At 42.9% G+C, this 21756-nt stretch overlaps 1 protein-coding gene across 1 annotated transcript in view; it reads left to right on the top strand.

Moving 5' to 3' along the window:
• The first annotated feature begins 3075 nt into the window (after nt 1–3075).
• Nucleotides 3076–21756, top strand: part of LAPTM4B (lysosomal protein transmembrane 4 beta) — a 46312-nt gene continuing 27631 nt past the window's right edge. The window contains exons 1-5 of the mRNA XM_009706509.1: nt 3076–3091; nt 3254–3348; nt 6442–6553; nt 13606–13679; nt 14287–14409. Coding sequence (XP_009704811.1) covers nt 3076–3091; nt 3254–3348; nt 6442–6553; nt 13606–13679; nt 14287–14409 — 420 coding nt within the window. The remainder of the gene's footprint in view (nt 3092–3253; nt 3349–6441; nt 6554–13605; nt 13680–14286; nt 14410–21756) is intronic.

The raw sequence follows: 21756 nt of genomic DNA, 5'->3' as shown, positions 1-21756 counted from the left end.
CTGGGGTTTTGTTTCTATAGACAACAAGCACCTAGAGTCATAAACTTACCTTGAGTTTTTTGAAAGGAGATTGAGGGTATGGGGGTTTTGCTTGAAACTCTCTTCAGTTTTATTAAAAACATCTAGGATTTCTTACTAGTAAAATTAATGTCCTCGGTGATTTGCTTCAATAATGTCTCTATAGAGGGAGACAAACTAAACCCTTCTGGTTTTGTGGGGTATTAAAAATTATGCTAGAATTGTGTGTGCCAGTTCAAAACCTGGCCAAGATTTAGGAGTCTCGGTCAGCAACACCCTGAGATGGCTCACCATTCAAAGTCCCCAGAGAAATCTGCTGTTATTTGCTGCTCAGTCACAACCATTTTTGTTCAGAAACATTGTCTTTTTTTTCATCTGGTAGGTTGTACTCTGTCAGGTATGGGACTACAGAGTAAATTACAGTGATATTTTCAGTAACTAGCTGCCCATATGAGTCGCAGTATTATAATTCACTAATACGGATTACAGAAAGTCAGAACAACTGTTTTCATTGAATCTATTTCTTCATTATTTTCTATATCATAAAACAAAGTTTATCTTTTTGGTTTTCTATTTTTTTCCCCTTATCTAAAAGTATCGAGTTTTTATACCTACATATTACTGGGATGTTCACTGTCATTAAACCAGCTCTCTGAACTGCAAAGGGCCGCCAACAAGGAGCACGGGCGGTGAGTTAGCTCTTCACCAATGCAGAGATTTAAGGAGTGTACTTAAGTGCGTCTCTCTGAGTTCAGTAAGGCTGAAAACAGATCCAGAAGTAAAAGTGTACCTACGTCTTTCACCGCATAGACAGCATCTAGACCGTTACATACATGGATTCAGTTATAAATTGAACCCTCAATATAAATAAAGCTAAGAGTTTTTCCGTACTTTTTCCTAAAAATATAAGGATCTCTTTCACTGCATTAGGAAGTCTTGGGAGAACTGTAGTAGAATATTTGTAGGAGGGACCTTGTGGACTTCAATAGAAATATCGGTGTTTTTCTAATGCAGTGTATCAAGTTAAAGTAAACTTAATATTTCCTTTTCTAAACTGTTTTATCAGAGCAATTTTATTTCAACTCTTCACTGTAAACTTTTAGCGTGTCCAGAGAAGGGTGATGAAGCTGGTGAAGGGTCTGAAGCACAAGTCTGATGGGGAGCGGCTGAGGGAGCTGGGGGTGTTTAGCCTGGAGAAGAGGAGGCTGAGGGGAGACCTTGTCGCTCTCTACAATGACCTGAAAGGAGGGTGTAGCGAGGTGGGGGTCTGTCTCTTCTCCCAAGTAACAAGCGATAGGACAAAAGGAAACAGCTTCAAGTTCTGCCAGGGGAGGTTTAGATTGGATATTAGGAAGAATTTCTTCACCAAAAGGGTTGTCAAGCGTTGGAACAGAGTGTCCATGCAATTGGTGGAGTCACTCTCCCTGGAGATGTTTAAAAGATGTGTAGATGTGGTGGTTAAGGACAGGGTTTAGTGGTGGGCTTGGCAGTGCTAGGTTAATGGTTGGACTTGATGATCTCAAAGGTCTTTTCCAACCTAAATGATTCTATGATTTTATGATTCTAAGCTGGAGGAAGGCAGGGAAAAATTAAGCCATTGTAACTCCTGGCAATTCTTTTAGTATTTATGAACATCAATCTAAGTTGCTGGCATGAGCATTTCTCTGTCTGTTTGAGTTACAAATCAGCAAAAGGTCCATGTTACTGGCATGCTCTTAGGAGCTACTGGAACTAATTTTGTTTTAGATAAGCTGGGATAGATACCATGCAGCTGCACTTCTGAGAAGGGTCTGAAATTACAGGGATACTCATTTTCTCATCACCTGTTGATGCAGTGGTTCCTGACACCTTCCCTCCCCTGCATTTTATCTCCACGGGTCACCGCTGCTGATCTCTGGAACAAATGATGTGAAAAAGAAGGCAACTCACTAATTGGTGGCAGAAGTCTGAAATTTTAGTGCATTATATAGTTTCTAAATGCTGGATGCTGTCTGTGGAAAACGTGAGGTTGCTTCCTTGCATCCCAAACGCTGCACGTTCCCTCTAGCAGACCTATCTCACATTGTACCGAAGCTGCCGGTTCTTTGTCATGGTACAGATGGAAGCAGCAGCAGTGGCTGGTGGTGCCGGTCCTTGTCTCAGCACGTGCTGCCTTTCTCCCTCATGCCTGCATGCACCTTCTCTCACACAGCTGTTGCTGTTTAAAATATCTTCTACTCAAATCTGAAATTGTGTTTTGTAAGCCCAAAGCATGAAATCCAAGTAATGCTCCAATATTTGGACTAGCTATCTCCTCCATAATATTTCCTGTTTTCCCCTTTTCATTATATATTCTGGGGTCTCTACAAGGCAGAGTTATTTTGCTCCTCTACATGGATGAGAAGGTGGATGTATTCCATCTGATTGCCAGAGAAGCAAGATTTGGGGATTTTTTAAAAATTATTATTTTATTTCTGGATCAGGATAAGAGGACAATTGGGCATGTTTAGGATTTTCTGTGGGATCTCTGTCCAGTCTCCTGTTACGGCACTCTGGGAACCATCCTGCAGGGGCTGAGCCCAGTTGCAGAACTGGGGGCTGATCAAGGGGTCCATCAACAGCCCCCAACACAGCAGGTGATGACCTAGGACCAGGGGCCATCCAGGGGGCCCAACCAGGAGCAAAAGGGGATGAGACCAGGGACACAACTGGAGACAAGCTACAACACATTCAAGGGCTCCATCCAGGAAGTGTGGCTGGAGACCGGCACTCCTGTGGTGCCACTGGAGCAGGCACTGGTGACCCCAGGCTGAGCTGAAATGGGGTCCTAGGCCATGGGCAGGGGTGTGGGGAGAGCCAAGGTGGGGCTGAGCAGGGCCAGCAAGGCCTGTTAGAGCCCCCCAGGCTCCTCTCCTAGAACTCTGGGCAGGACTACGGCCATAACCAGCAGCAGGACCCTTCAGCCACAGTTCTGACTTGGTAGTGCAAAATCTTGCTTTTTATTCTTACTGCTGAACACCAGCCTGCTGCATGTTTATGAATGTGTTGCTGTTTCTCCATCCATAAAAGGAGGACGACATGTCTCATTGGGAAGGTATAGGGCTTAGTTGCTTCCTGAAACTTTGCGTAATGAAAATGTTTTCTAGGCATTGTTAATTAGTTGTTACATTATTTGTTGCTGAAGGAATGTAAAAACATCTTGAAGGAAATCTTGACACTATTGAGAAAGCAGAAAAATCTCCTTTCCTTCTCCTAGAGCAGATTTCAACTCTCATACCACCTGCGTATATCAACAGGGAATCACTTTATGCTCTTGTCCTCGATTATGTGTCCTTGGAAGATGCTACATCAGTAAGTTTTTAGGCACATTAAATTTATGCATGAAAGCATTTTTCAAAATTCAATGGTTGCACCGCTTTCAAAACAAAAGAAAAACCCTAACAAATACAATACACCCAACTGTGTACACGTTTCTTCTTGGAGAAAGAGGGTGAGCAAATAAAACACATGGTGTATTTCACTTGCACTGCTGACAGCACAGTTGGAAGGTGCTCAGAGATCATTATGAGCATCTCAAGAGAACAACCTGATAGAACAGAAAAGTGATGCACTAAAGAGCATTAGAGATTCCTACTGACCGCAGCAGACTTCAGATCAGGCAAACACAATATGTGTCTTATATGGAGACTTAACGGCAATGCTGACAAACACGTAATCTGAACCTGGATGTATCCATATGGAGAAAGTAGAGTGCCTAGGTCAGTATTTTATGAATCTTCCTGACTATATCTGTACAAAAGATTAAATTTGTATGCCTTTAAAATAGCAACACTATATACATTTATAGTTTCTGATTGCCTGGTTATTTTGAGTACTCTTCTTAAGTAACATATTTATTACTGGCATATGTCCTCTAGCTTTCCACAAAGCAGTATAAAGCAAGAACTGGATTGCAATCTAAAGTTACACATAATGTTAAAAATTTGTAGGATTTATAGAATGTAACTTTGAATCTTGACAGTCATCTCATCTGTCTTTGAAGCCAAGACAAGACCATCTATGGCTACAGCATTCCCAACACTGTTCTATGAAAAATGCAGTAATGAAGATCTCTTACCCCCTTCAGACAATCTCCTCTGCTGTCTGATTGTTCAAGCAAGCTGACTCACCTAAATTTCCTTTTGCTGTAATTTAAATCTGTTACGTTACTTTACTCATCTCCCAGTGGATCTGGAGAAAAGTCTATTGCCTCTTTTTTCTTCCTTGCCTTTCAGCACATAAAAGCCTGAGAGCATCTCCCTGCACCTTCTCCTCACTAAGCAGCCCCATTTTTTTCCCTGTCAGTCACACTTTCCAGATGTCTGATCACCCTCTGTTCTGTTGCAGGTTCCTCCCCAGGTTTTTTCTTGGTACGTTTCAGAAGGACTTTGAACTGAACCCTTTCTGCAGAGGCCCTCTTGAGGGCGAGTGGGAGGATGACTTGTGTGTCAAACCCAGGTTTCTGCAGTCCTGCCCATCACCATGTAGCCACAAAGATGAGCTCATGGGATGGCACTGAGTCACGTTCAGTTTATTCACTGTCATACCCAGCCTCCTTTCTGAGGAACTGTTACCTACTCAGTTATTTCTCCTCTTGGCCTTCTGCAGTTTGCCACAAACATGATGCTCTATGCTTGTTGGTACTGAATTGTGCTCTATTGTCTGAATTCTGCCATAGTTGGTCAAAATCTTTTTAATCTTATCTCCTGAAGTGCTTACAACTTGGCATTGTCTGCAAATTAAAGAAAGGTGCAAGTCACAAATGACTTGAAATACCAAGTCTTTCAATGATACTGGAAAACCCTAATCAATGTGTCTTCTGCACCGGTTGTGAGTCCTTGACAGCTATTCTTTCATTACAACTATCCAGCTGGCTGTGCACTCACTTTCCTGCACTTTCAACAAAACCAGGTTTTCCTAGCTCATTTATGAGTATCTCACAATGTCAAAAGGCTTGCTGAGATACAAAGAGATGATATCTACTGCTTTTTCCCTGTCCACAAGGCTTCTTAGCCTATCGGAGAAGAAAAAGAAGATGAATTCATTACCGTTTGTCCTTGACAAGCCCATGATGATTGCTGGTTATGACCATATAAATTTGAAGTGCTAATGGGCAGACTGCGTGATTATCGGTTCTTGGGTTTATTTTGTTCTTAAATCTCACATTCTAGCTAGAAATTCTTTGCATTGCCTTCCTGCTTTGAAAAGGCATAAACTGTGCTTGCTCTTTCCCCGTCTTGTGAACTCAGTCTATTCTCAACAGTTTTTCAAAGATCATTGCTAACAGATCTGGTATCAGCTAAACTTGATGTAATTTGCCTATCAGAAAGCTTTTATCTTACCCAAGAATTTCTCCAGCCTGTTATGTCTTATAATAGCCTGTTTTCCTACACCTTTTTGTTGCTGTTAGTAACCTGTGATCAGATTAGGATGACTTTGAAGTGGGAACCAAAGCAATAAATATCCATCTTTCCCAGCATACTCTGTTATCAGCTTTCTTCTCTCCATTTTCTTGTTCATCAGTTATCTTCCTAGTTCTGCAGAATAATCTTTTAGCCAGGCTGCATTATTTCATGCTGTGCAATCTTCTTTTCTGCAATTAGCCCTCTTCACTTCAAAGTGAGATGAGCATTTTGTTCAGATTTGTTTTAGAATATAGCTCTTGGCTACCTCTGCGTTCCTCTCATAGCTGATACTTGACAATCCGCTTCTACCAAATCACTTGATACTATATTCTTGCGTTAATTCACTTACTGCGTTTCATAGCCAGGGCCTCAGTGTATGTGAATGTCTCTCTGCCGAATGACACAGGAACAGGTGCATCAGACATTGGGCTCACATTGTCACCTGCTCCTGTTACCCCAAGGCCTCCTGGTTTAGCAGCTCATGTGAATCAACTCATCACTCACGGACTCTTAAAATTCAGCCTCTTGCAGCAAATCTGCTCCTCTTTGATCATCTAGCAATTTCACAGGGCCTGTCCCAAATTCCAGCTGTGCCATGCTAGTAATCCTTGACTACAGCACTCATTTGTAATAATATCAAAAATATTGTTTTTAATTTATTTTAATTTTTGCAACTGAACAAACTGAAGTGGATGTGCTAACATTTTTTTATGATCTGAAAGGGCGGCGGTAACTTTTCTGATGGTGTGGGAGAGATTTGGAATGAAAAGGGGTAATCCAGTTCTGTTTTGTTTTTCCTGCCGCCACTTGGGGAAGAAATAAGTCCTGTTTACACAAAACTCAGATAAACTAATTGCAGTGTTAGTTAAATACTACAGTCGTACAGTTGGAAAACAGCCTCTGCCATAGTTGGCATGGACTGTGGTGGGTATATGCTGCCCACAGAATTTTCATAGATTACTTTCACAGCTGGACCCTTTTCCTTTTTTCCTTTCTGTAGATTATCAATTCAGTGGTATTGCTGATCCTGCTGAGCGCCCTGACCGACCCTGACCAGTACCACCTAACCAGTGCTGAATTAGGAGGTGAATTTGAATTTATGGATGATGCCAGTAAGTACAAACTGCCTAAATATTAGCACTCATCACTCCAGCATTTGTGTAACTGTCCTATCAATAGTTAGTGTCCTTTAATTATTGCTTCACCTTAGTGTCTTACGGATGCATTTTTATTGTGAAAGGTGTATTCATGGCACAGTTCAAACTGGTTACCTAGTAGTAACCTTATCTGCTACCTATGAGTAATCCATCAGCTCTGCTGTGTCCTGGCTTGGCAGGGGCAGAGCCAACCCTTGACATGGAGATGTTATCCCTGAGCATGATGCTGAAAGCCCCAGGGGGATTTTGCAAGACACAGGGAGACACAGAGTCTCTGCACCTCCCAACACCAAGTTCCGCAGTGCCTGCACATGCGTAGGAACCCATACTGCTATTTATGTAGCTGGTTGAATGTGTTTGTTCATGTTATACATATTTATGCACCCGCCATGTGCACGGGTCATGTCTTGCACAAACCTGTTGTAATAGATGCAAGTGTAAATATTAACTGTGTAGTCATAGGCATGTTAGTGATAACACAGGGCTGCTTCCTTCTCTCACCAAAGAGCATCATAGGAAATCTTCAGTACAGTTTCAGGATAAGCCAGGACATTTATGTCTCCTGCAAAAACCTCCTTTGCAAATGTTTCTTTCATCCATGACTGTTTCAAATTATTTTGTGATGTTTGGTTTGTTGATTTGCTTTAACTGTTTAATTCGTATCTAGAAAAGTTTTCCCTCAATGTGATTTTGATAAAAATGTCTGTTTATTTTCATTTCCACCTACAAGATTGTTACGTTCAACATTTCTCACAGTAATCTGAAACAAGGTCTCCTGCTAGTTGCACTGGTGTCTTGCTGCTCAGAACCACATCCATCCACAGCAAAAGGCTCCAAGTCCTTTCCTCGTTCCTACTGAAGTTAATAAAAATATGAGCAGGAAAATGAGTAACCCCACACGTGAGAAAAATAATTGCACCCATGGTGTGTCAGAGCTGCTGGGTATCAGTTAAGGGGTGCTTATTTCCACAAAGTCTTTAGTGCAGATATGACTTGAGGGTCTACATTTAATTAATAATAAGGGGGAATTGCTACTTTATGGTGTCTTCATTGAAAAACCACCTACAATTTCTCACTAAAAATCTTCTTATATAACTGGATTTAAGAAAGTAAGGACCGTAGTAGATACAGATGGGCTCCTAGCTGTTTCTGACATATTAAAACTGACTGCCTTGTCCTAATTCTCAGAGATTAACCTTGGTAATGACTGTCTGTCAGTGTGGTTTTATATAGCCAACATCAGAGGCCTGCCAGTGCCCAAGGCTTTAAAATTGTAATTCTGTTTTGTAATGCAATAGCTGTCAGATCAAGTACATTGGGGATTTCCATCTACACTTGCAAATTGTATTTTCTATATTTTTTATCAAGGCTTCTGAAGTGAACCCTGCAAGACTGCAAAAGGATGGCTTGTGGGCCAAGCAACCTCATTTCCATTCAGTAAAGGGAACATTTCACAGGCAGTTAAATTACGAATGAACATTTGAATTAATGTCTCCTTTTATTCTTTGACTCCCTCCAGTTTAATGCCTTACTGAGTAAAGGCAGCTGAATCAAGCTACTGGCTTTTACAGTTACTGGAAGTAGCTGGCAGGAGATGATTTTTTTTTTTTTCCTTTTTTTCTTTAAGTATGAGTATATTTGTTCAAATCTGAGAAAATGTTTTCTCATGAGATAAAACATCAGACAAACTTCCATATACTCTTCTTTTGTCCTACTTTATTTGTCTTTTTTGAAGAAGTGCTTCCCAGGTTAGCTGCATGTGCTGAAATTCTTAGATGTGAAACCATATGTACGACATACAGGAAGATGTATCAATTTTTATGCTAATGAAGGTCCCAAAGTTGTTATCTATAAGTACCTGTGTTGACAAATAACAATGATGGAAATACTAGTAGCCATTATTCTCATTACTACTTTTGATGCTCCTATCAATAACAAACAACAAAAAAATGCAGACACAGAGTTCACATGTAAAATTGTCACTCCCTTTCCCTCCCTCCTCAAATAGGCTCCTTCATAAAAGATCAGAAAATATCATTGGGAAATAAACTTATCAGATGAGTCACAGTAGTAGAATTATGGCTAACCTGAAGTTAATGAAGGATTTCCCTTGACTTCCAAGAAACCAGGATTCCCTCAGTATTCGTATTCATATTTATTTCTGGCTGTGCTCAGGCCTGGTTTATGAAGAATTTTCAGTTTTCTGTTCCGGCAGTGGGAAAAATTCCTGCCACGTGCAGAGCCAGAGCCAGTCTAGTGCAATCTGCTTGAAAATGCCAATGCAGCATCAGTTCTTCTGCGAATAGCTGCTCAGCCTTAATTTCAAGATTTAGCATGGTTACCAGAGGCTCCAAAATGCCTGTTGCATTAAGCAGATAAACGATTTACCCGAGCACTTAGAAAAAGCTGTAGGTCATAGCTTTTCCCTTCTATTCTAGAAAAGGAAACGAGGGGGAGCAAGGTCTGCCAGGACCTGCCATGCGGCAGATGGTGGTACTGGAAGACACCAATGTGTGTGGTTTGGCTGGCTCTCCAAGATGTACATCTGGGAGCCGAGGAAAACTCCGGGCTTCCTCCTGTGCTGGATATTCAGCTGAGCCCATTTAGTCTCATCTTTCTTTTTATTATTTCCTTAGGGCCTAAGGGAGTTTATGAACTAGAAGCTGGACTAGGAAAAATTAGAAATGTGCGAGCTGCCCAGTGTAATACTGCTGCTGTTAAAAAACTAATAATCTCTGGGCAGGAGGTGGAAAAGCCCTATAAATCATTTTGACTTCCCAAAGGGCTTCACCTGAGCCTCCTGCTCAGCTTCTCCAGGTACACAGACCATGATTTTGACATGTCAACAGCCTGAACAACTACCGAGAGTTGCTTGGTTTTATTCGCTGCCTTCACAGTGTCATGGATGCCTGTGATACTTTGTAAGCTGTATGACAACAAGGACTGAAATCCTATGTGTGCCCTGTGGAAACTGAGGGGAACTTTGACACTGATGTCAGGCCAAAATCCGCCTGTGTCCCTGCCCTGGGACATGCAGATCAGACAAGCAGAGGTCTCAGGGCAGAGCAGGGTAATATGATGGTCTCTCTGCCAAACCAGGGCTTAAAAAGATTAATTCAAATAGAAAATTTTTAATAAAGAAACCTACAGGCAGCAGGCTTGGACTTCTGTTGGAGGGAAAATGGAAGTGATAGAGTAGGTACCCTTCCTGCCTCAGTCCATCAACACCACCGATGCAGCATGAGCCCCACATCACAGGGAGGGAGAAAAAACTAGATCCCTGTCCCACCATAACATACTCAGGGCTGCATCTTCCCCTCTAGCCTTATCCTCTGAAGTAAATAAGCTGACCATGAAGGTGCAGAAAACTCTTTCCTTCTCATTGGCCTCATTCCTTTGCTGGAGAGAAAGTGCCACCACCGCATGTGTTCTGACCCAGGAGGCTGTACAGTGGCTGGCAGCCAAGGCACCAAACTTGCACAAGCAGCTGGGAGGAGAGAGCAAGGCAGTAATCCTTAGCTGGCAGTAAGGAGGCCAGGCTGCTGGATAAGTAAGGCTAGGAGGGTGGGCAAAACTGTCTGAGGATTGCAGGCTGCTAATTAGCAGCTTTCTGGCTCCTGCTGTTGGAGCTGTGAGCCAGCGATTAACTCCAGGGCCAGGCCAGGTGATGGAGAATTTGAGGTCTCCATCACTCCACACAAATCCTGGCTCAGGGACTGGGCTCGCTGGCTGCTCCTCCCTGTCCCCACAGCACCCACCACCAGCCTCTTCTGCCAGAGGAGAGGGGAAGGCAAGGAAATGCTTGTGAGATGGGTTCGAGGGAGCTCCAGCTGTAGAGCCTGCCATGCACGCAAGCACCCCATGGCAGGAGCTCTGTCCAGCCCCAGCAACATCTTCTCCATAATGCAGCAAGAAGATAGGATCTCACTGAAAGGTACAAGAGGAAAAAAACTCAACTAGTTTCTTTAAAGCCAGGCAGAAAACTCAAAAAGCCGTCTAGGATAATAGGCTGTCTAACCACTGCAGTGGTCCAAGTAGAGCCCTTCTAGTCATGAGTGCCACGGAAAGTACGGCATGGCTGGAAAAAAAATTCACACACCCCTATTAGCTTCTCATTTAATGTGCTACATATCTAATTTCATTCTGATTAATTGAAGCTGACACAGCTCAAAAAACCCAATGAAGCCTTAAATGAGAAAGAACCAGCTTGAGCCAACTAGGACTTGGCTTGGTGGAGCACAGCTAGAGAGACACCAGAGACGGGGAGCATGAATGTGTCAGACAAGAGCTTCAATGTCAAGTTTATCGCAGTTTGCTAGGCTCTGGCTCTGAACCAATACTGCCGTGGTCACGAGCAAAGCGAGGCCTGTGACTGCTGCATCTGCTGCAAATGACAATGACAGCAGCTTCCCCTTGGATACAGTGAGTAGGTGACTGGGGTTAAGAATGGATGGAATAAATATATGAGCAGTGCCTTCAAATGGATGGTTAAAATAAAAATATTGATCCAAGAGCCTCCTTTACAAGAGGTTCAATTGAGGTTAGTGGCTACAGGCAGTTGTTTCCACTTCTCTTCTTTCATTACCTCAATTGTACCTGGTCTATTCAAAATCATTTTGGTTTCACAAGATGCATGTGGGCAGCTGGAGTAAATGACCACACAGTTAAGGGTGTTTGAAGAGGCTGTAGTACCTTTTATTAGTGGAGGTTTGTTTTGTCAGCACTTCTTCCTCTTGAGGGCAGAATTCAGATCGCCTCTAACAGACACAGCACAGCCTTACAGCTCCTAAAAAGCTGGAGACTGGTCGTGGCAAGGCAGCTCAGACGCCTGTGCTGGATGTCCAGATTTTCTATACAAAGAAGAGAAGGAGGTGCCGATGAAGAGCAATTTGGGATGAAGAGCAATTTGGGATGCGCTGAGATGTCATCCCCTCCTGAATTATGAGCAGGGAGCCCAGGTGCCTCCTGATGGCATTTCCAAGCACCCAGAAGCCAAGCTGCATAAAGCCACCGGCTAGGAAGCAGTGAGCACAGCTAAGCTCAGCGCTGGGTGCTGGTGCCTCTCCTGGGTGAGACCTGCTCGTTTTGACAATAAGAGAAAGATTCAAGCATTTGCACTACGAGTAAGGACATCTGGACTACAGTGGTTTAAATGTGCTTCTCCAAGTGCCCAGGAAAGAGGCCCCATCCATTAAATTAGGAAGTAGCCTGCAATAGGGCTTCTTCTGTTGCATTTAAGTTCCTATGCAATCACAAGGACAAAGTTGGGGGGGGACGGAGAGAGAGCAAAAGCCCTGAAACCCAGGACGCAGGCAGTGTCCTGGAAAAGGGGAGGCTTGGGTTCCTGAGTCCTTAATCCTGCCGCTGGTAGGCACGGTACCCAAGGAGCCTGCAGCCCAATGTACTTAAGCACCCTGTGGAGATGCCCTCACCAGCCAGCAACAGTCTCCTCTTGCTTATTTTTCCACCAGCTTCACAAGTCTCAGGTTCCTCTCTGCATCAAGGGCCAGCAGAAACGTGGATTAGTGCCAGCAGGCGCTCTGTGCTAGTGCAAGGTTTACGTTCCCTCAGGCAGAGGAGGATCAAGGACTGGGTCCTTTGTCTTCTACATGGATGATTGTACTGGTAGGCTGGAAAAAATGACAGGCAGGACTTAGTGTCTGTCATGCCTGTTCAGCCATGACCCGGGTGAACCTGCACTGCTACCTGGTGGTGGTAGGTGAGACCTCTCCACAGCTACCAGATCAAGACCCTTCAGGGACTTTGATGAAGGCTTCAGGGCACCTACCCAGAATCTGATTTTGCTGCAGCCATGGAGGTGGAGAGATTGTCCCATACTGTGGGATGCTCTTCATCATGTGTTGGACTTAGATGTTGTGGCAACTCTGTGATCAAATGGAGGCATCTTCACACTTTGAATGCCTCTGAAATCAGTCAGTGACGGGTAGTGAACAGCCTTAACACTGTCATGTATTTGTGTGTCTCAAGTCCACCAAATGTCTCATCAAGGCCGGTAGTTTAGATGCACCAGGTGACAGCAATATGAACAGCAGGTACCTCACAGATACCGACAGAGGTGGGATCTCTGAAGTCCTGTCCCATATAACTCATGTCCTCTCTCCTCTTTGTGCACTGGCTTAGCCTCGGAAAAGTAGTTGCAATGTTCAGTTGCACTCCCAAACTCGCTATAGGGTTGGCTTCAGAAATACACTTCTGGTATCCTGACTATGGCTTGTAATGATATCAAGGCACATGCATATGAAAAGACCAAACATATGTAATTTTTTCACCCAGGATCTCCTTCCAGCTGTTTGTGGTTTAGAAACTTCTTAAATCTAATGAAAAGTTAATTGAAAGCTGAATGGCAATAAAAGAAAAAGATAGGAGTCCTGTAATTACTCCAATCAAAACCTTAAAGAATATTTTCCTTCCTTTACTACTTCACCTTTCCTGACAGTTATACATCCCCATTAATAAGCTGTATATCTCTGTAGTATTCTTGGTTGAAATGAAAATTCCCAAGATGTTATTTCTGCTCTGATGCCTCTCTCCACCTATTTTGCTTTTAAAAATGATTTCTCCTTTTCCGGATTTTTTAGAGATACATGAGCAATGGCATACAGCAGCTATTAGTGCAAAAACAAGCTTTAGTGCAGAAAAGCAGACACTTTCTGACTACAGATGTCATCATCACCAGCAAAATAGTCTTCTTGTCAAGACTGCTCCTGATTTTTGAAAGTCCTCAGAAAAATTAAGCCATTCATGGCATCTCCACAGCCTCATAGAGGCTGCAGAGGCTTGCGCAGTGTAATCACTGTCTGTGCTTCCCATATTTAGGAGGTTTCCCACAAGAGCCAGAGATTTCCTCCAGCAATGGCTGAGTGAACCACCCAACCCCATCTCTACCTGTTTCCCACCGTGCCCTTCAAGATGCTCTGCATGAGGTAGATGGCTCTGAACCAAGCTCTGAATTTATCTGCAATCGTTTTAATCTGTTTCTTTTCCAGATATGTGCATTGCCACAGCGATTTCTCTTCTTATGATTCTGATCTGTGCAATGGCTACATATGGCGCATATAAGGTAATTCATTATATTCAGTGAAAGCATGAATCAAGTGAACTATACAGCTCTGTAGAAACAAAATTACGAAAATTGCTTTCTAACAATTTCTTCTCTAGTTGTTTAGCTGAAAACTGAGAGGGAAAAAAAAAGTCAAGGAGGCAGCAGAACTGATTGCTTATATCAGTGGTACCCCAGGGCCCTGTGCTGCAGGCAGGAAGACTGCCCGGTTGTGTTCACTGTCTGCCATTTCAAATATGAATAAGCTCTGGGCAAACTGTGAATTCAGAGAACTGAATCTTGTACCTAGCTGAGTTAAGGGAATTTTTTCCCATTCACCTCCAAAGCCTGTGGTTTGTCCCAGTATTAATCCTATTAATTAGAGGGGAAAAGTATTGCGTGGTTTCTAAATGTCCTAGTATAATGAGTTGTGGGACTTACACTACACATATTACTGCAGTTCAGCAGCCAAGCTGGCTTGGCCAACCCCTTTGGCTGAATGTCATATTTCTTTTGTCTGATTTAACATGGCATTGTGTCAAATATTCCTTAGATTTTAGTACAGAAAGACATATACCCTTCTATTTTAACTTGTGGCTGAGGAGTTTTTGTTTTATTTCCTTTTTAGCAACATGCAGCTTGGATCATCCCTTTCTTCTGTTACCAGATCTTCGACTTTGCTCTCAACACGTTGGTTGCCATCAGTGTACTTGTCTATCCCAGCACAATTCAGGACTACCTCCGCCAGCTGGTAAATCACTTGATGTTCACAAGCTTTTGGGGGCTTTGGGGGGGGAAAAACTGTGCAAGATGCACTGCTTGTCCTGTATTTCTAGCCAACGGTTTCCTGTTGACTTCCTATGCAGTCCTTGAAAAGGCCTCTCAGTCCTTGCTAGTCTGTATTCAACATCCTTGCAAGGTTACATTACTAACTTATTACAATATTTGTGCAAAGCTCTGGAGTTTTGCAATGTCGTGGAAGCTCTCAGCACCACTTCATTTAGAATGAGACTCATATTGCAACACACAGATAATAAATAATTGCTTTTGGATTCAGAGTTATTGTGTTCATATTCAGTGGCTTATTTTTGGTGCTATTTCAAGGATGTTTTGTTGCTCCTTTTAATGTATTTGGTGGCTTTAACACAGACTTCATTAGGCAGGAGTTTGATTCAGTTTGGTTTTGCTAGAAAATATTTTTGGATTCTGTCTTAGGGGCAATTAGAGGCTCCCTTCTTGCCATGGTCTACTTTGGCCAAACATCCATAGCCAGTATTGTGTATGCTTACAAGACATAATTGCAACCACCTAAAGTAAAGACAAGAGCCCACCAGCCTCTGTCTCATCACAGGACCACGTGCCATGTCCGGCAGCGTTCAGGTGGAGTTGCAGAGCTCTGGAGAAGCCAATGCTGCAGCTGCCTCTGAAAATCTGCCTTGAGAACCTGAATACAGATTAGCTTGGCTGTGAACTTTGTTATGTGAATGGAAAACTAGCTAAGGCAGTATAAATAACAGGTAATGAGAAACAGCAGGCAGATAAGTAGCCACACAAATCTGCGGGAAGAGGCAACGTGTCAAGCCAGCAGGAGCTAGGATGTGTCAGGGGCCTGTTATCCTTTGCCTTGTTTAATGCCCGCCTGCGTTCACAGCCAAGGGTACACTGGAAGAGGAATAATTCAAATGATTCTCAGAGGTACGAGTGGAAAAGAGCAAATTACCGCCATAGCTTGGCAAGTGCTTGATGCTGGCACTGCCACTGGCTGCAGCCCTCCTGCCCATCCTTCGCCTGCAGTTCCTCACTTCTGCATCCGTGACAGCCCTGCTCTCGTGACAGCATGAGCGTCTGTGTGGCTGCAGGAACAAGCCCCCTTCCAGAGCATGAGCCGTAAACAGGTTTTACTCAGTTTTAGTCACTGTGCAAGAACGTGAGGGGGACAGGAGAAGGCTGGGAGCTGTGCACAAAAATACCCCTGCTTTTCTGCTGAAAACCTGGTGCCACGTCTGGAACCGGCTCACTAGAGAGGCAAAGAGCAGCTGATTCTCTCAAAATGTCTGCTAAAACAACACTGTCGTTCCTACAGATAAATAATAGACCTTTCTGTAGCAGAAATACAAGGAGCAGGCCTTGGAAGGTATTGGGAATGGTGCAGCAGAGCACTTTCTGAGCCGCGTTGCTGCTCTGGAGCATTAAAATCTCTGATTGCACACATCTTTGTCTTACTGTTGTAAATCATTTTCCGGACTGGTAATGAAATGCTGCAGGACTTCAGGAGTGCTAAACTGTCAGTGCTCAAAAGGGCAAGGGGGATTTCCAGGATAATTATAGGCTGATTAGCCTGACATTGCTACCAAGCAGAATAATAACAGAAGAACTGAGAAGAAAGTCAATTGATAAAGGATTAGACCAGAGGAATATGATTAATGAGTGCCAGCACGGTTTCACGGAAAATCAGTCCTGCAGGCAAACTCATTTTCTTTCACTGACAAGATTACTGGCTTTGTCAATAAAGATGGGCAGGGGCATAACAGACTTTTGTGAGATGTTTGACTTCACAGAATGATGCTTAGAGCAACAATAAAGCATTAGATCGATAAAGGATGTATCAAATGGATTAGGAGAGGTTAGCTGGCAGACTGCAAAGGGTTGTGGTCAAGCCGACCATCTGCCAATGAGTTTCTATTTTGGGTAGGGGAAGGTCTCCAGGAATCGGCAGTAGATTTCATGCTCTTCCTGACTTCCATTAATAACCCAAAAGACTGTTCATGAAGACTAATGTCAGCCTTGGGAGAGCTTCCCCAGGCTCACTGTCTAGAGGGATTGAGTCCTCTAGCAGGAGGCTGCAAGCAGGAGCCTAACCCAGCTGTTCTGTGTCAAACCCTGCATTGCCCAAAGTGAACACATCTCTGCGTGTCCTACAGGCAGTACTCGTGACTTTTCTCAGCAAAATCACTTCTAATAAAACTCACGGCTGACACAGAGATTAATGAAGAAGTAAATAACACTAAGGACGGGGCCATTAATCAGAGTGAGCTCGACTGAGAACCTGAGTTCATTCGTTAATGTGTGCTACATTGCTATATGCAAAGAAACGTAAAAGCATGAGGAATACAGATGAGCATACAGTATGACAACTGTACCTGGGATGCAGTGACCCTGTAAGCAGTCTAGGGAACTAAGTGCCAAAACAAGAGTCCCCAGGTTTTTTCACTGTTTGCAAAAGCTGCTCATGGGATTTGTGGACAGAAAAACTCAGCAATGAATAGTAATGGACAGACTTCCCTTCTCAGTTGGTGACATAGGTTTCATTTGTCTATTTATGGTGTCTAGTTGTAAAGAACAATGCTTAGAAGTCAGAGAACATGCACAAAATCTATATAAAAGCTGGATACGTTGTAGTATGATGAGAGACAATCAGCTTTTCCTGCTTCGTTTGCCGAGAGAGGAGACCAAGAAGTGATGCATTAGAGTTTTCATATGTAGAATACTGAGGTATTAAAAGGCTGTTTAAATTAGATGTGAGGCATAATGATAATGAGTAGCTAAAAGCTAGTCCAAGTTACGTTCATTTAGAAACAAGGAGTCATTTCTATTTTATCTCTCATGGTGGAGATTAGTGATTGGCAAAAACTGCCAAGAGCTGTGATGAATTTTGTACAGTTAATGTCAGCTGTTCAACAAAGTTTTGAACTTGTTTTGAAGCTGTTCTGCATCTGTTTTGAAGCTGTTTATGCCTCCGGTGTCTTAGCTGTGGTCCCAAGCACAAGTGGCTCCGCAGGAACCCCTTGTACCCTTACCTGGAAGGGCCACATCAGTTGGCAAAAGGTTGTTGCGTTTGGTTCGGAGCAAAAACACTCTGTCTGAGGGGGCAAAAGCAAAAGGGAGAGGTGAAGATCACATCCACTGGTATCAGATACTCAGGCACACAGCAAAATGAAACTAAAAATAAGCTTTTCAAATTTTTAGCAATAATACCATCAATGCAGTGCTAACACTCAAATATTGTTAAACAGGCTTGTATCCATGGACCTGTTTCCTTACCTTTTAATAATACTCACGGTAGATAAGTTTGTCATCTCAAGCACCGCTTTTGGAACAAGACTGCAGTTAAATGCCTTGTCCCTGTAGGTGAGCCCTGAGCCATGCCAGTTGGGTGTGATCCCTCCTGATGATTTATAAATAAGCCCTAGAGTCATCTTGCCCTCACTCTGTTTGCAGAGGTCTGCCAAGGGAGGCAGAAAGCGAGGGTTGTGTTTCTTCCTGGCATTCTTATACTTTTTGTTCCTCTAAAACTGCTTTGAATTTGAGGAATGATGTTTTAGGAAGCGCAGCTCCATAAGAGAAATGAAAAATCCCAATCATTCTTCAAATCCATTATTGAATATCTGGAAGAAGGTATGCATTAGGTAATGGAATATATTTGGCAGTCTCGGAAGAATGTCTTTTGCTCTGAGGTGAAAACCTCATGTTTTTAACCATTTCTACTTCCGTATGCTAGTATCTGGAATTATGTTGCCTATTCACTTTGGTGCACATCTGCCAGATTTCAGTCTATCAGTGATGAGTTGCAAGCTTCTGTGAAACCCTCCATATACTTTCAGCATGATGATAAATGAGTACCTATTAATGGCCTAGGCAGAGCCCTACCTGAAAATGTTGTAATAGTAAAATGCAGAACATTGTGTTCACAGGGTATTTGGTAATGTCAGCCTCCACCAGCGGCTTCTTTCGGAGGCGCGAGTGTCTTTGGAAACTTTTTGTTGCCTTTTAATACCTAGTTGCACAGAGGTGTGCCACTTAATTCCCATAAATTGCAAGAGCATCTCAGCATGAAGAGTCATGTAAAATAAGAAGACGTTACAAATCTAGCATTTGAAATATTGTATGGCAATCACATGTGATAAAACTCTCTAAGGGTTACGTTGGACATCTTGATCATTATTACTGTCAGTGGAAAAACAAAAATCTTCATATACAGTAAATCCAGCATGTGTAAAATAAAAATAATTTTGGTTCTTGGAGCAGTAGTGTTCTAAAGCAGTTTGACCTGAGGCACATTTCTTTTCTTTAGCCTCACTAAACCTTTGATATATGGGCTTTCTAACGCCTTCAAATTAAACACTTCATCTTCTATCATAACAGTATATGAAATGAATTGAGGCAGAGGTGCAGAGCAGGCTAGTCTGCAACTGAGTTATGTAAACTTGTTTTTTATTAGATACAGCACTATTACAGTTCATCTAAAGAAAAATTCAAAGTATATTAAATAGCTTTACTATGAGACTACCTGCAATGCTAACAATTCAGGTGGTATCAATCATGCTTTAAATCCAAAGGGAAACATCTAGAGAACATAAAAGAGATTAAACCTGAAGAAATTTTTCCTATAAACTAAAGCTTGAAAAAAGAGTACAGTTTCTGACATTTTTAATGCCACTTTATAATTCCAAAGAAGTACCACTAACTTCATAGCAGAGCTTTAAAAATTCTACAGACACATTACTGTTTTCTTTCAATTTTGTAAGATTCTGATACTCAGAGGATTGTAATTGTTGAATGAGAATCCACACCATCTTTTAAAGGGGATTTTTTGTGGTCCAAGGGGAAGGAAAACTTGAAAGGTTATGCAAGTAGGCTGAGGGAATGAGAAAGGGCTTCAGCACTCTAAAAAAAGATTTTTTATTCTTCTTGTGCATTTGTACAATATTGATGCATTAGGAATATACCCTCCATGCAAGTTTTAGATTCTTTTTGAGTGTCTAATAGAGCTTTGCTATGCATAAACAGTAATTTTTTAAAAATCAAAAGTTTACCAGGTATATTATTATGCATGCAGCCCTCTCCATGTCCATGACAAGGTTATAAATGACACTTTAATTATGGCTTTAACATGCCAGTGCCACACCACTACAACTACCTCTTGTTTGTATAGAAAATTTCATCATGCCCTGCTGCAGAATCACTCCTGTGATTTCCAGTGGTGGGCTTGGGTTTTTCCCCCCCCAGCCATATTTCAGTCTCAGCTTCATCAAACCTCACACAACACTTGACACTGAGCTTTTCCCAGAAGTTGCAGCACTGAGCCCGGTGTCTGGGGCCTTCCCAGCAGCAGGATTTCAACTCCTGATCTCCCCAAGGAGAACAAACCCCCAGCACAGGAGCAGAATTTTTTTTCCTACCTCAGTGTTTGAGCTTATAGCTGCAGTCGGTGGAGAGCAATGGGTATTAGATTCATCTGAACCACTGTTGCTACCCATTTTCCGAGGGAGTGAATGATATTTTGGGAGTGGCTGCTGCCATGGGAGGTTCCCAAGGGCCTCCTGATGACACCAGCTCCATGATGGTGCCTGCACCAGGTGAGCCTGGAGCCAGCCGAGATGCTTCCCACCATCTTTCCTGCTTCTTTGCCAAACGCTGCAGGTGTTATAAATTGCTTTTCCTACTGCACTGAAGGGGTTTGTAGTTGTAAGTCAAGATCAGACTGCTTGTAGGCCAGCCCAGGCAAGTCAGCATTAAACATCTTTTGGTTGGCAGGTGACACCGACCCGGTTAGCAAACAAAGAGAGTTTCTTCCATGCTGACACGATGCCCCTGGGCTATTCATCGCAGCCCTGAAAGCTTTCAGTTTTCACACCCCTCACCAAGATCTCCCAGGCACCTGTGGGTGGGGGTGACCCCCGCATGGGTGCAGCACCCACTGCCTTGCTGAGGCTTGCTTACACCTCACAGCTCTTCAAGACAGAGACCCAGAAAGCTGAGCCTGAAGGGGACAAACCACAGCATTTGCTCCTCACGTGCTCTCCTGGCTTGCTGCTTTCGGTGCTGAATTATTGTCCTTTCACCTGAAACATCGCTGATGTAAGGGAGGGCCAGGCGCTGCTCAGCAGCATGTGCTGCACCCTGACTTGGACAGGGCTCTTGGTTCCAGCAGATGTTGCTGCTCTTCAAGGTAGCGGGAAATTTCTTGGTTGTTTTGCTGCCCTTCTCTTACCCCTTTGCAAATCCCAGTTGAGTTGACATCTGGAAGCAGACCATTAGGTTATGGCCAAGATCCCAGCATGCAGTCATCCAGTCTTTGACCGGCGACCGCTTCCCAAAAACCAGAGTGTAGGAGGACCAAAGCCTCACTATGGATTTTTTATTACATTCACAAACTAGTGTGACTATTTTTTTAATGGTAGGTCAGTACTAAAAATATTGATTTGGGGCAGTTTTACTGTAACTGTCCTTAACTGACTGAACTTTCTAACCATACGCATGGCCTCCCTCCTGCAAGCAAGAGGGCAAGCTGTGGCATTAATACTTAAATTTTCTGCCTATAAGGTTTGCGTTTAATTTTCAGTGCATCTTTTCTTGGCATATACTCTTGCTTTCTTGGTTTCTGGGTGACTGCAGCCACTATATTTAGCAATGAACTTCTGTGGAAAAAAAAAAAAAGCATAACTTATTGAATTATAGCAAGATGATTTCCAACAAAAGCTGTACCTCGACAAAGAAGATAACATGATAAAAACTTCAGCCATGAAATTCAGTACAGGAACAGAAACATTGCTGTCAAGAAGCAGAAAATGTGCTTATGTAACATTTATCTGCAAACGGCTACAGCTGCTGTTGATGTTAACCACTCTGAACAGTTCATGGAAATGCTAAATAAAGAGCTATTCTCACTAGCAGCTGTCCAAAAAAAGGGTAGTTTCCTGATGCGCTGGGCTGAGTGCTGTTATAAGGGGTATTAAGAGGTTACTCTGGATTTACACCATCATCGCCAAGAATACAGTTATAGCTCTGTCTAGTTAATTGTCCTGACAAGGATGCAGAGCTGGCCTGGTTAAGTAATTAGACCTGTAAGGGAAAAGAGGGTTGTGTGTGGAAGGAGCTAATGCATTCAGTTATACCAATCCACTGTTGCAGCGGAGCTGTCTTCTGCGGAGAACAGCTCTGTCTGTGAACAATGGTTTATTCTAACTGAAACAGGAACTTATGCCTTGCAATATTTCAAAATGACTTGGAACATTCATTTTAAAGGATGTGTTTTCTTTAAGCAATAACAGATACAGTAAAACATTTTTAGAGGTGGTTGTTCAGCCAGTGATCCTAA

Source organism: Cariama cristata, unplaced genomic scaffold, assembly GCF_000690535.1.
Source record: "Cariama cristata isolate BGI_N322 unplaced genomic scaffold, ASM69053v1 scaffold8028, whole genome shotgun sequence".
NCBI classification, from domain to species: domain Eukaryota; kingdom Metazoa; phylum Chordata; class Aves; order Cariamiformes; family Cariamidae; genus Cariama; species Cariama cristata.
The sequence above is the reverse complement of the archived record's forward strand: the minus strand, read 5'-3'. Positions and strand labels throughout refer to the sequence as shown.